Raw genomic sequence first — 14,449 nt, 5'->3', positions numbered from 1 at the left:
CTTGAAGGGCCACGGGCTCTTGATAGGATTCAAACTCCTTACCGGCTGATGGATCAGATGGGCATGTTTTTTACATTGCTCACATTTTCGAACATACTCGGTGGCATCCTTGTACATCTGTGTCCACCAAAATCCCTGAGTCATTGCCCGGTGAGCTAACGTACGCCCTCCCACGTGGCTACTGCATACCCCATCATGGAGCTCAGTTAAGAGCTCTTCAACCTTGCTTGGGGGTAGGCACCGCAAATAAGGTCCCCCAAAAGACCTCTAGTATAACTCGTGATCTACTAACAGCCAGTATCATGCAACCATGCGGCGTACTTTGTATTCCTCCTTCCTATCTGCTGGTAGCTGATCTTCTGCCAAAAAGTCTATGATTGGAGTCATCCAACATGGTTCAGGCCTCGTCACCATTGAAACACTTGTCTTTTCATCAATACTTGGTTTCGTCATCACCTCTACCTTGATCAACCGGGGTACCTCCTCGGTCAGAGAAGATGCCAACGTTGCCAAAGAGTCGGCGTGATGGTTTAGACCCTTGGTTATTTGAACCACCTTCAGTTTCTGGAACTGGCTTATGGTCTGTTTTACTAATTGTAAGTACTCCGTCAACAGGGTGTCTTTTGCCTCAAAACTGCCTTGTACCTGATTGACCACCAGCCAAGAGTCCGAGCAAGCTTCCACATCCCGAGCGCCCAGACCTAGGGCAGCCTTCAATCTGGCAAGTAGGGCTTCATACTCAGCTTCGTTGTTGGAAGCCCTAAAATCCAATCTGAAAGGATACTCCAACTTTATCCCTTCTGGGGTGATAATGATAATTCCAGCCCCAGCCTCAGCCCCCAGTGCACTAGACACACCGTCCACGAATACCTTCCACGGTGGCACCTCTACATGGCAAACTATCTCTATCTCCCCTCTCAGGGAAAACTCTACAACGAAATCAACGAGAACTTGTCTTTTTACCGAGCTTCTCAGTCTGTACCTAATGTCAAAAAAGCCCAACCGTGTTCCCCACTTGGCTATTCGGCCTGTGAAATTAGATCTTTTCAACAACGACTGCAAGGGATATTCTTGGTTAATACATAGACGATATGGGCCTGAAAATAATGGGGCAATGTCCTTGTAGCATGCACTAGTGCTAACACTAACTTCTCCAAGGGCAAATACCTCGTCTTGGCATCAACCAACGTCTTGCTAACATAGTATATTAGCTGCTACACGCCTTGATCCCTCAGCAATACGGTGCTCACGGCATGCTCGGAGACCGAAAGATACATGAATAAATCCTTACCGGGCTCTAAGGTTGATAGCATAGGTGCCCGCACCAAATATTCCTTTAAATCTCGGAAAGCCCTTTCACACTTTTTGTTCCACTGGAAACCCCTCCACTTTTTCAGTAGTTGATAGAATGGGTGATGCCGGTCTGTAAATTTGGAAATGAACTGGTTTAAGGCAGCTAGCATATCGGTCAACACTTGGACTTCTTTAGGGTTACTCGGCAACTCGAGGCGCTCGACAGCTTGAATCTGGTCGGGGTTGATCTCTATTCCTCGGCATGTGATCATATACCCTAGGAATTTGTCAACCCTCACTCCAAAAGCACATTTGTCAGCATTGAGGCGCAGCTTATACCGCTGGAGTACTTCAAACACTTCTTTAAGATCATCAATGTGCCCCTTCTCCTGTTTACTTTTAACCACCATATCGTCAATATACACCTCCACTGTACACCCAATCTTATCCCTGAACGTCCTCTTCATCATCCGTTGATAAGTAGCTCCAGCACTCTTTAGCCCAAACGACATCACAGTATAGTGGTAATTAGCCTCAGGTGAGATGAATGTTGTCTTTTCCTGATCCTCGGTAACTAGGGCAATTTGATGATAACCCTGGAAAGCATCCAGGAAACTCATCCTTTGGTGCCCATACGTAGCATCCACCAACTGGTCGATTTTCGGCATGGGGAAAGGATCTTTTGGGCACGCCCAGTCCAGATCAGTGAAATCCACACAAATCCTCCATTTACCATTCTTTTTCTTAGAAACATGGTGTTCGCAAGCCAATCCGAAAAGAAAATTTCCTTTATTGCCTCTGCCTTTTTCAACCTTTTGACCTATTGCTTAACTGCTTCAATGTGTCCTTTAGCCGACCTCTTCAGCTTCTGCTTTTTGGGAGGAAATAGTGGATCCATATTAAGCTTGTGAACTACAAACCCGGGATCTACCCCGGGCACTTCGTATGGGCTCCAGGCGAATACATCCACATTCTGTACAGGCAGCAACAATATCTCCACCTTATCTTCGTCCTTTATACCGGCTCCAATTTGGAAACTCCTATCCTCATTCGGCAGTATCCTCACTCTTATTATGTCCTCGGCACAGCTAGCCCCCATTCCCTCCTAGGGTTCCTGTAATTGCTATAATGAAGCTTGCGCGGCTGGTTCCTTTTGCTTAATTTCTTGATTAACTGCGGCTACCAAGCATTGCTTGGCCACTTGCTGGTTCCCTCTTACTACGACGATACCATGCTCGATGGGAAATTTGACTTTAACAAGCAAAGTAGACAGAACTGCCCTCATCGCATGAATCCATGGCCTTCCGAGAATCGCCGTGTACGGAGAAAATGAATTAATCACTATAAAGGTCACCATGACTTCCTTGCCTTCCATGTTCATAGGGAGAGTAATCTGCCCCTCCAAGATCACCATCTGGCCATCAAACGCCACTAGGGGTGTGTTATACTTGGATAGGTCCTCTTTCTTCAATCCCAGTCCCTTGAACAAGTCAGGATACATTACTTCGGCACCACTTCCTTGGTCCATCAGTACCCTCTTCACTATAAAATCATTGATCCGAGCTGTAACCACCAAAGCGTCGACGTGCGGCTGGATCGTCCTTTCCAAGCCGTCATCGTGAAGGCAATAGGTTCCCGGGTAAACTTCAAATTCTTCTCGGGTAGATGATCATTCGAACAACTTTCTACCGAAACCATTGACAGTACCCCTCTCCTCTCGGTCACTAGAGTACCCCTGGAAGCTACATGGATGACCTTTATTACTCCTAAAGGAGGTGGGAGGGGATTCCCCCGAGGGCAAGTACCCTGACCGGCCTTCTGTGTTCTCGGGTCGACAACAAACTCTTTCAAGTACCTCGCCCTTACTAACTGCTCTAAGTGATCTTTTAACACCCTGCATTATTCGGTGGTGTGCCCCTTGTCTTTATGATAAGTGTAGTACAAGTTCTGATTTCTCCTCGATGGGTCACCCCCTATCTTGTTTGGCCACCAAAAGTACGGCTCGTGCTTAATTTGATCAACAATCCTATGCACTGGCTCCTTGAACGTCAGGTTTACTTCCCCCGCTTGCGCACCCGGTTCCTGGATCCTTAAATCTTTCTGGGGCCTTGACTGGAAGCCCCCTTGTTGAGGTTGGCTCGTGGCTGGGGCCTTATCCTTATTCTGTTGCCAATCATCCTCCAACCTTTTATACTCTTCTATGTGCCTTATTAACTGCCTTATGTCCTCAAGAGGTCTCCTTGTCAGCGAATCTCATAATTTGGAATCCTTGGGAAATCCTAATCGAAAAGTGCTTGCTACGATTTTTTTCATTACCCCTTCCAATTTTGTTGTACAATTCCCAGTACCGGCTAGTGTAACTGCGAAAAGTCTCCCTGGCTCCCATCTTCATTGATAGCAGTGCATCCACAGGCTACGGTACCCTGCTGCAGGTCATAAACCAGACCCCCAATTCTTGAACCAGTTCGGCAAAATTATGAATAAAGCCCTTCCTCAACCCATTGAACCACCTTAAAGTGGTGGGCTTGAGACTTGAAGGAAACACCTTGCACATTAATGCATCGTTATGACTGTGCAAAGACATCATCTAGATATAATGGCTTACATGCTCTACTGGATCCGTTTTCCCATCATAGGAGTTAAATGGCTGTCTAGTAAATCTACTCGGCATTGGTGCCCGTTTGATATATGCCGAGAACGGTGATCTAGCAGCTCTACGCAATGCTCTGCTCATAGCATCCATGGCGGTATTGCGGGGTCAGTGCCCCTCTAGGGAGATTGATTCCCGGTTTGCATACTCTTGAGATCGATCTTGGTGTCGACGGGAACCGGATTGATGGGACGCCTCTCCATAGCCACCTCCCACACTAGTCGACCCCTCTACACGCTCTTCATAGTTTCTTCTTCGACGCTTCCCTCTTACTTCTAACTCTAAATCCCTTACCAACCTACGCAAGTGTTCGAGCTCCTCGTCCCTTCATGTCCAGTGTATTTGAAACGACCCTTCTCCAAGGCCGGACTGATCCTCTCCCTGTTCATACTCCCTATCTTTGCGCCTCTTTTGCCTCCTTCCCCACCAACTGGATCCTCGAGAGGATCCTCTAGAGCCACTCTCAGCATAACTTCCAACTGCCTCCCAGACTTTCTCCTTGTATGTGAGTCTTGGCAAACTACAGCTGTGTAGGACATTCCCACATACGACTCCAATTGTGCGTACCCAAAATAGGTATAACGGACTGGGCCTATATCTAGGCTCACAACTTATCTGTGTAGTGGACTTTGTTTTTCCTACTATGGGTAGTTCCTTACCAGGCGACCCAATAACACTCTCTAGTTTTCGTGAACTCCTCTCCGGGGTGCTTTCCTCTCTAATGATTGCCAACCCCCTTCCTCACGTTCTATTCTGCTATTTAAAGTTTGAGATGGATGGAGGTGTTATGATTGCTTCCTGATCTCACTCGTGCGAAGGGGGTTCAATCTTATCATTTCTTGTAAGAATATGCTCTATCGGGGATGGTGATAATGACATTGGATCTGGTACCAGCCTCCAAAATGTTGTTCAGTAGTGATACTTCCCAAGGCAATACCGGGCTACTGAGAACATAGATTGTACCGAGCAAGCGCAGTCCCGACCAAGTTATGAATTGATTGGCATGTGCTCGCTTCAAATACGCTAGAGATCGAATATACCTACTATGGTGTCTGGGTTGATGTTGAGCCTTGAAGTGTGTCTGAACCGAGGCCCAAGGCCCAATGGGCATGGGGTTGCACAATGTACCGTGTGGCCACAACCCAAGATCCACTGGGCTTGAGATTATATCCCGTACAAATATATATATATATATATATATATATATATATATATATATATATATATTTTTGGAATTAAAGCCATGTTAGGTATCATTTTTTTTTTTTGAGATAAAAGATAGGTGTTAGATATCATTTTGACTAAACTATAATTTGCATCCTTAAAGTTTGAGGTGATTTTAGTTTTATCTCCTAAAGTTTCAAATTTTAGATTCACAAAATTATGTTGTTTTGAATCGAGATGATATTAATGTCACATTGCATGGATGAAAGGGCTTAAATTCAATCGATTTGTAATGTTAAGAGTACATATTTAAATTTGAAACTTTAATGAAGTAAAATCAATATTATCCCAAATTTTAAGGGTATAAACTATAATTTAATAAAAAAAATGTTTGATTTCCTGTTGGCTTTTGTGTAAACTGTTTGCATGTGGAGCTTTTGAGTTCACATAATAGCTGTTCATGGCACATAGGTCTTGAAGGGCAAAAGATAAATTAAGAGCATATGTACAAAAAAAAAAACCCATCTGGCATTAACACTTTTGACTTCACATTGTGAAACCTTTTAGAGAGAGAGAGAGAGAGAGAGAATCTGCTTTCTAAAGGGCCATGTGTGTAATTGGCGTGTGGCAAATTTTGCATGATCGAGGCGTGGCGCCGAGGGTGATGATAACATCAGATGAGTGATAATCATGACAATGAATGGGTTTTTTCTTTTAGTCTTACAAACTCAAACCCCCAAAACCAAAGGCCCCAAAAAGGCTTCACCCTGTGGCTGTGTAAATGTGTTGCTCTTCCATAACTGGTTTAGTACATATATATGGATGAGTGTCTCTTTGGTCTTTGGCCCCCGCATCTAGAATCTCTTCCTCAATGACTCTTTGTAGCCCCCACCATCACACCCAGCATCATTACTCCCACTTCCTTATCTTCCCTACTCCTCTTTACCCTCATTTAATATGTCCCTTTAAATTCTCAATTTGCATCCAACTTTATCTCTAAATATTATAATGCCCATCCTTTCAAATCATACTATAAGCTCCAAAATGATTGGTTTCTAGACTACTATTTGACCAAATTCTCCTTATTATTCAACCCCAACTGGTTGAAACTGAAACCTATTCATTTTATAACATGAAGTGTGACTTGATGATAGAAGTTTTTATTTTAGTACTCAGAAAGGAGCGGTTCGAGCGATAGTCCTAATAAGGTTCGTGTGGTATACGTGGTATTTACTCATTACCATCACGCGGCTTGAGGTCAATGAGTCCACATCTAAGATCCTCTTCTTTTATTCAGTAAAAAAAAAAAAAAAAAAGAATATAAGTATCATGTTTGCCCTTTACCCGAGTCATTTTTCAACTTCAAAAAAAGAAGAAAAAAAGAGTCATTTTTCAACTTCAAAAAAATAGAAAAAAGAAAGGTTAGATCTTTCCATTTTGTTCTCCTTTTCATACCTTGAATATAAGGTGAAAGACACGTGAAAGAGGAATAAAATGCTAAAATCCAATAACTGATTGCACTAATACCTACTTATCTTTACCAAATAACTACAAGGAAGCTTTATTAATATGAAAGTTTTGACACCTAGTGCTTGTTAGAGGAAAATTGTTGTGTTGGACTTGGGGAAAAGTTGTTTGACCCTTTCTACACACTCCTTGGTAACTAATGATCTATTAGGGAAAGATAGCAATGAGATTGCTCTTCGGATAAAAGACAACACAAACAATGATATATTTTCTCTTTGAAAAAAAGTGCAAACAAATAATAATCTGCCAGATATGGACCATATGAAGTTAACTATGATGAATTTTTAGTTGCCGTGAGATAACTCTTATGATTTCAGTATCCAAGTTTGACTTTGCGTCATAAATATTTGAAATTGTGAAGAGAGTGTTTTTTTTTTTCCAACGTGTATCATGAACCCAATTCATGACCCTTTTTGCTGATAAAAGCAAGAAGATATCTTTTCCCATTGTATATCTCATTGTTTTCTCTGTTTTATTTTTCTTGTTTCGGTATAAGAGTGTGGAGTTAATAAATTAATACGTATTGCCTACTAAGTCACTTGGCTCAATGGCATGTTAGGCTCCCTCTTACGTCCAAAGTCTTCATCGAACAAAATCCATTTCTAAATCTGGCTCCATTAAATAAGAGGGAAAAAAAGAGAGAGAGGTAAATGACAAGAAATAGGATTAGGGATTTGTTTGGATACTGCTTATTTGCTGAAAACTGAAAACTTATTGCTGAAAACATCGTAGCAAAATAATTTTTAAAGATGTGAACAGTACTGTAGGACCCAAACTTACCTAAAAATCAGTGAAAAAAATGAATTTGATGGTACGTGAACAGCACCATAAGGACCCACTAAAAATACGTGAACGCACGAATTAGGCAAAACGCCCAATCCAAAAGCACGCTAGATGTGTCGTTTGTGAATGTGATAGCTAGGATGAGGTGGGATGGATAAGGAAAATATGTATGGGCAAATAAGTTTTGTGTAACAGTGCGTATAACAAACAATTAAAAAAAAAAAAAAGCTTTTACTTGCGCTTCAAAAATGCGGGTATAGCAGTATAGCTCCTATAAATGCTGGCATAAGTCCATTTGGACTAAACCGGGACTTTAAGGAGTTGTGGCTGCGTTTTTTTTTTTATAACGCTGGAATATATCACCTATATGTATGGTAATACTACCAAAGTATTAGCACGGCATTTGATTGTTATTTCGGAGTGAATGGTGTGTAAAACAAAGAGCGTAAAAGAGACTGCATAGAAGTTTATGTGGAAAAATTCTCATGCCTGAGTTATCTATTTTGCAGGAAGGGCACCAGACCTGAATTATCTATTTTGTGTACCCAAGTCTCATATTTGAGGATAAACATCGGTTGAGCTACTTAAAACAACTCATATTTTCATACACAAGAACTACTTTAACACTAGTTCCCCAAAAAAAACTTAAGACATTGGGAAACAATAAATATAATTATTTAACCAATAATTCTAGCACTAGCATAGATATGAACCATAAATCGGTCTCACATACTACTGCACACCCTTAGTGTGATGGTCACTTCACAAGTATAAACGCTTGTGGGGTGTGAGGAGCAAGAGCTGGAGTTCAAGTCTCTAGGAGGGAGTTTTACACATATATACACTTAGATTAGGTTAGAGTAGAATTCTATCTTGTATATAAAAAAAAAAAAAAAAAAAATCAGTCTCACACAAGATGTGTCTAGCTCATGTATGATTACAAATGCCTTCTTTCACTCAGCCAAAATAAAGTGCCCTGATTTTTTTTTTTTTTAAGTAGCTAACAAATTTACACGACCTAAATGAATTGTGCCCGATAATTTACCTAGGTAAATTTGGAACTCAATTGTAACTTTTTATTTTTATTTTTAGAAAGAACTCAATTGTAACCTATACCGTATATATACACCCCTACAACGTGGTGTGTTTAATCTATATTCTAATATTAATATATATATATATATATATATATATATATATATAAATAAAAGATGTTTAACTTTTTGTTGAACTCTTAAATATTGCCACACAAACTTTTGCTGTCTTATAATTTTACAAGTCATAATTCTCTTTTATTTAATTGAATTTAAATTTTATTCTATATTTAAACTTTCATTAAAATCTTAGCATATCATATTTTCTATCAATGTTAAGAGATATAGTTCAACTAAAAACACAATCCAAATATATGCCTAATATTAAAATATATATGTCAATATACAAATACATACATAATATATACCTATGGGGGGTCTGAGGACCAAAGAGGATTAAGCCGCAGTGTAGCTTGCATAATTCGGCCCAAAGAGATAAGTAGGCTCCAAGGACTTCGCCGACCCGAGGATGGAAATAGAAACAAGGTAGTTGGCATCTCATGAAGGCCTAGGGAGAAGAGAGAGGACCATCATGGGAACAAGGATTGTGGGATGAAGTTTCCTGAAGGGATACCACTCCCATCCGCATTGAATGCTTTAAACCAACCTTATTAGCTGCATTATTGTGGAAATGACACATGAATAGTATTTCACAGTTAACAACCCCTTCTACCACCTTCAGTAGGGCTTTGATGTGACAAGTATCCCGAGGAACGCCCTGAGGCATACGGGTAGAGGGCTATGATGCAAGGAAAAATGATATAAAAGGGAGGGAACCTCCCAGAAAAAAATATGGACATTTTCTTTAAGAAATAGAAAAACAAAAAAGTAAATAGTGTATTATCTAGTGTAGAACTTGAACAAAATATATATATATAAGGAACAGATCCTCGGACAAGCCTGAGGAGAGCCTTTTTTCTCATTCACCACTTGTGTCACACCTCTCTGTTACTCTGAGCTCTTCGACCTTAGGCTTGAATTTAGCTTAAAATTGCACTTGAAGTAATTTTTCCATTCTCTAAAGAAATATTATTGTTTGGGCTTGATTTGAAGGGCAAGGTACAATTGTTCTTAGTGGCCTTGGACCTTTATTTTCTGAGCACCTACAATACTTGTTATAATAATTATCAAATTTCATTTTAGATTATATATATATATATAACTTTTTCATAAATTGCACGATTTAGTGACTAGTTTAATAGAAAATATGAAGAAGTTGAAATGGAAAGGAGAATTGGTGTATCTATTGAGTTAATATGGTTTTTATTTTTAGAAGAAGAAAGGAACAGGCTGATCTACATTGAACGGTGACGGCAGTGCAAACATGTTCTTCATGTTACATTCTGCTGGTTGAAGTATAAAAAGCTTTATATTTTAAAGTGATAATTGTTAGCTATCTTATCTATTGGTTGTTAGCTTAATTAGCTGGTGAAGAAAGTTGATAAGCTGGAGAAGCATCATCAAGATCCATTTTTTTCCTTGTTGGGTGAAATTATCTCGGGATACCTTGAGCTGGACATGTATTATTGTTTATATTTTTTTTAGAGAAAAGGACATATTATTGTTTCTTGCGTGAAGTAAATGACTTGTTAGCTTATATGAATGGATCGTATATGTCAAAAGTCAAAACTTGATCAAGAAAATTGTAATGAGTAATGTTACGTTCATAACAAACCTTATTGGTAATCTGTTATTAGTTCTAATTTGGATATATTATTAACAATCATTGTTTTATTTATAATAACAATTATCACTTAAAATTTGTTGTGAAATTACTATGAACATAGTATTACTTGAAAGTTTGAACGGAATAAAAGATAATTATACTTTCCATTAAGTTTGTAAAATCAGTGGAATGGGTTAGGTGATTGATCCGCTTCTTAATTGGTGCCATGAAATCTTCTTGCAACAAGGAATCTCTATCTATATAGGTGTGTGAATTGTGATCAATAATTTAATATAGTGGCCTTCTAAACTTGACAACTATCCTAGTCTTTTCTTGTGCACAATCATGACCCTGTGAAGTGGCTTGCATATTGAAGCAACACCATTGTAGTGCTTCTTTTAAACGGCTAGAAAGGCCCCGCTTTGCGGAGTAATTATAATTTCCAAATACCTAAATCTTTTGCCCAACAAGTCACCAACACTAGTCATTTTCAATATGATTTATTAGAGCTTATTTAAAAAGCACATTGCACATCTTTTTTTCTTCTGAATTTTGGTTTTTGGAATTGAAGAGTAGAAGATAGAATCGCCTTTGGTTTTGTGAACCGAAACATTGGACTGATGAGTCAACCTTTTTTTTTTTTTTTGTTAAAGATGAGTCAACCTTAAATGCGTAATTTTTATTATTTTTTCTAAACTAGAAAGTAACATACTAACACTAAGTACTAAACACTAAAATAGTGAAACCCTTAGGAGGAGCAAAGGTTAGTACTTAGTATTCCTGAAGCAAGCAAAAAGGTCAAAAAAGTTCCCTATTTAAAAAGGGTGAAAAAAGTGAAAACTGTCCCTGCCACAAACCCACCATTTTTTTTTTTTTTTGGATGAACCAAACCCACCGTATTGTGTGAAGCTAGTCATTGCTTATTCACAATGTGTTGACTGTAGATTAATAAACATTACAAGTTTCAAATTTGAATCCAATATTAAATGTTAAGAATTGTTTATATAATGTTATTTCGAGCAAGAGCTGAATTCAATTTCAACTCAATTATATATTACATGTTTAAGTTTTATTTTCTTTAACAAACTCAAAATTATTTACGAATTACTTTATTAACATATTCCTTTTTCATATATAATATCATGACAATTTTTAAACCCCATTTAAAATGATGTTAAGTGGAATATACTCCTATGTTATTTTATAAAGAAAATACTTAGGTACTTTCTCTCCTCTCACATTCATGATGGGCTCTACTATAAATTTAATGAATGGACCCGACCATTAATGTCAGAGGAAGAACACCATTTACCATGCTTTCCAAGAGTACTTAAAAATTACTCATTTTATAGGCTTTCATGTTCGGCCAAAATGAAAGTGACATATTAAAATTTTTATTTTTTTTTTCTTCTCATCCTTTCAGTTTTAGTATCAGACTTTAAAAATCAAATTTGGCAATCCTTCCAAATACTTTACTTGGTTAAACTCTTCTTCTTATGGGGAAATATATATATATATATATATATATATATATATATATATATATATATATATATATATACACATTTTTCTATTTTAAATTTATGGGTAAAAGAAAGTATTAGAAGAAAACTTTGTATCCCTCAGGTAGTGTAGACTTGTAAAGGTATAAGTATATATAGTCAAGCGGTCGGATTTGTTTGTATCCTGGGACTGCATGCAAAATTGTTGGTCTACTGCACAACTAAAAATTCCTTAAACTATGTATATCATCTCAAGAAAATGATTTAATCCGTATGATAATATTCACGTAAATAGTATGGCTGGTTAAACAGTGAAGTCTCATATGGAATATTAATAAGAAAAAAAAAATTTAATACAATATAATTAAACATAAACCTTTTAGATTAAATGACGTGACGTCGGCGTACACACTATATGTTAACAATTTATTTCTCATGTACGAGATAAGTTAAAACGAGTGAATAAATATCTCTCTCAATTTTAAGGAACAAACAACATTAGCTTGGCGTGTCTGCCGTTTATTCTCAAAAAAAAAAAAAAAAAAAAAACATTAGTTTGGCGAGTAGCAGGTTTGGTGGCAAATCTATTTTATGAGGTAACATCTTTTTGTTTTGGAACAGATGGGATGTTTAGTTTAGATTCTAATTACTTTGGCGTGTAGTAGGTTTGCTGGTAGAGATTGCAGCCAGCAGGTTTATCTTTTTGGGTGTAATCTGCTAGTAAGGGGGAGGTGGGGTCTATTTAATTTTTTTACAGCGTTTTTTTACTGCTGGTTCTGGTGTTTTGGACTCGTTTACAGTAGATTATTGTTATTATTATTATTATTATTATTATCAATAGATTCTTATTAATGAAAAAGAAGAAAAAAAGAGAGAAAAAAATATATTTTGTTAAATTTTCATGTGCATTGTATTGATTATTAGTGACTAGTTTATCAAAGTATTTTATGAACTAAAACAATTGGCCACTAACTTCTTTAATTCATTGGAATGTCTTATGGGGAAAGCTTAGGTGCAATTTTTTTTTTTCCCATTACGTTAAGTGAAGGATGAGGGATTCAAACCCAAGTTCTTTAAAAGGAAAATTGGGTAATGTCATTGAGCTATAAGGCTCTTAACAAAAACAATTTATTAGATGTGGTATTTTTTTTAATAAATAAACTTTAACCAAGTGATTTATTACTCAATGCAATACAAGTATACAACCATGTAATTAATTGATTTTTTTAATAATTTGATAATTACAATAGAGGATGAGAGATTTGAACCTTGGTTGTCACAGAAACATTAAAAGGTGCCATAAGGACATAGCCAAGACTATTGCTTTGAGGGGAAGGGGTGCAGCAAAAATTGTATTCAATGAACAAAATTCTTATATTTGTGGGGTTTAGGAGAGGTGATGACTTTTAGCCATATCTTTAATTTTTTTAGAGGCTGATTCTTGGGCTATAAAACCTACCACCTATTGCTTTGGATGGAATTTACTTGTCATGCACTGTAGTTTCACCTCTAAAATGAAAGGTATGAAAACAAATTTTAACCATTCAATAATAAGAAATATAGTAAAATTAAAAAAAAAATTAAGATATGAAAATTAAAACTTTCACATATAAAATAGTATTAGCCACAAAAGTTGAAAATCATATTTATCATTGATATATGTCCAATATTCTTCTTACAAAAAAAATAGTTAGTGTTGCTAAGTTGAAAATTGAGACAAAACAACACATGGACAAAAAAATAACAAGCACTTAGTGGAAATGTAGCACAATGTCACTTAAAATTCAAAATCTCAAACTTTTAACTTTGGGTGTATAACGAACGCATATAAGTCAACATGATTATTTAATATTTAAAATTTTTGGGTTAGTTTACAATTTGAAATGACTAATTTTCAATTTGAGGGCCAAATATAAATTTTTGTATCTAGTATTTTATATTTAGTATTTTAAGAATAATTTTCTCACTTTTTTTTTTTGAGTAAAAATGTTTTCTCACTTCAAGTTATAGTAAGTCCTATTAATTAAGAGAAATGCTGCATGACTACGTCCACAATATTTTCATAACAAATTCTATGTAACAGGTTGTTATTTGTGGGTAAGAAAGTAATTCCAGTGATAAATTCAAATTAAAAATCTATTACTTATAATTTATTGCAAAAGTATTATAAAAATGTTGTGGACGTAATAATAAAACCTATCATTCATGCTAAAAGAGGGAAACTTACTAGTGGAAAATTAAACAATTATCCTTCCTTAAATATAATCTCAGCTTTTAAGCTGAGTTTGGATACAGCTTATCTGCGTCTGCGTCTGCTGCTGCTGCGTTTTTTTTTTTTTTTTTTTTTTTTTTTTTTTTTTTTTTTCTGCTGATGCACGGGTCAGGGGGGACAGTGGTTACTGTTCATGCTACTGTGCATGAACAGTAGCCGCATTTGCTGACTTTTCAGCACATTTGTGGGTCCCGTGTACTGTTCACGGGACCCACAAACTTCACTTTACAGAATTTTTTTTATTAAAAATGGGTCCCACGGTACTATTCATACATTTAAAATTTATTTTGGTACAGTGTTTTCAGTTTTCAGTTTTCAGCAATAAGCTCTATCCAAACGGACCCTTAATGTTAATTGTTTAAATTTAGTTGAAATTATTCAATTATAACATTTAACTATACTTCCTATAAAAAAAAATTTAACTGTATTTATCTTAATTAATATTAGTGTTTTTAATGGAGGCATTTATAGCTAATGTTTAATTTATAAATGTTTAAC

At 36.9% G+C, this 14,449-nt stretch overlaps 2 protein-coding genes across 2 annotated transcripts; both read right to left on the bottom strand.

The window, feature by feature from the left end:
- Positions 1-300: 300 nt before the first annotated feature.
- On the bottom strand, positions 301-1,961 carry LOC142617200 (uncharacterized). Its single transcript, XM_075790000.1, has 2 exons — positions 1,292-1,961; positions 301-1,097 (listed from the first exon to the last, which is right to left on the bottom strand). The coding sequence occupies exons 1-2, from the start codon at positions 1,959-1,961 to the stop codon at positions 301-303; spliced, it is 1,467 nt and encodes a 488-aa protein (XP_075646115.1).
- A 455-nt stretch (positions 1,962-2,416) lies between these two features.
- On the bottom strand, positions 2,417-2,821 carry LOC142617142 (uncharacterized). Its single transcript, XM_075789895.1, has one exon. The coding sequence runs from the start codon at positions 2,819-2,821 to the stop codon at positions 2,417-2,419; it is 405 nt and encodes a 134-aa protein (XP_075646010.1).
- Positions 2,822-14,449: the final 11,628 nt, after the last annotated feature.

Source organism: Castanea sativa, chromosome 1 (genome assembly GCF_040712315.1).
Source record: "Castanea sativa cultivar Marrone di Chiusa Pesio chromosome 1, ASM4071231v1".
Lineage (NCBI taxonomy): Eukaryota > Viridiplantae > Streptophyta > Magnoliopsida > Fagales > Fagaceae > Castanea > Castanea sativa.
Note: the sequence above shows the minus strand (reverse complement) of the source record. Positions and strands in the feature narration are given on the sequence as shown.

What these genes read in the sequence shown, in the direction of transcription:
- LOC142617200 (XM_075790000.1), bottom strand. Translation starts at nt 1,961, where the DNA reads ATGCCGAAAATCGACCAGTTGGTGGATGCTACGTATGGGCACCAAAGG. An exon ending in GCTATCAACCTTAGAGCCCG is followed by an intron (nt 1,098 to 1,291) that starts GTAAGGATTTAT and finishes CATTATTTTCAG; the next exon opens with GCCCATATCGTCTATGTATT.
- LOC142617142 (XM_075789895.1), bottom strand. Translation starts at nt 2,821, where the DNA reads ATGGACCAAGGAAGTGGTGCCGAAGTAATGTATCCTGACTTGTTCAAG.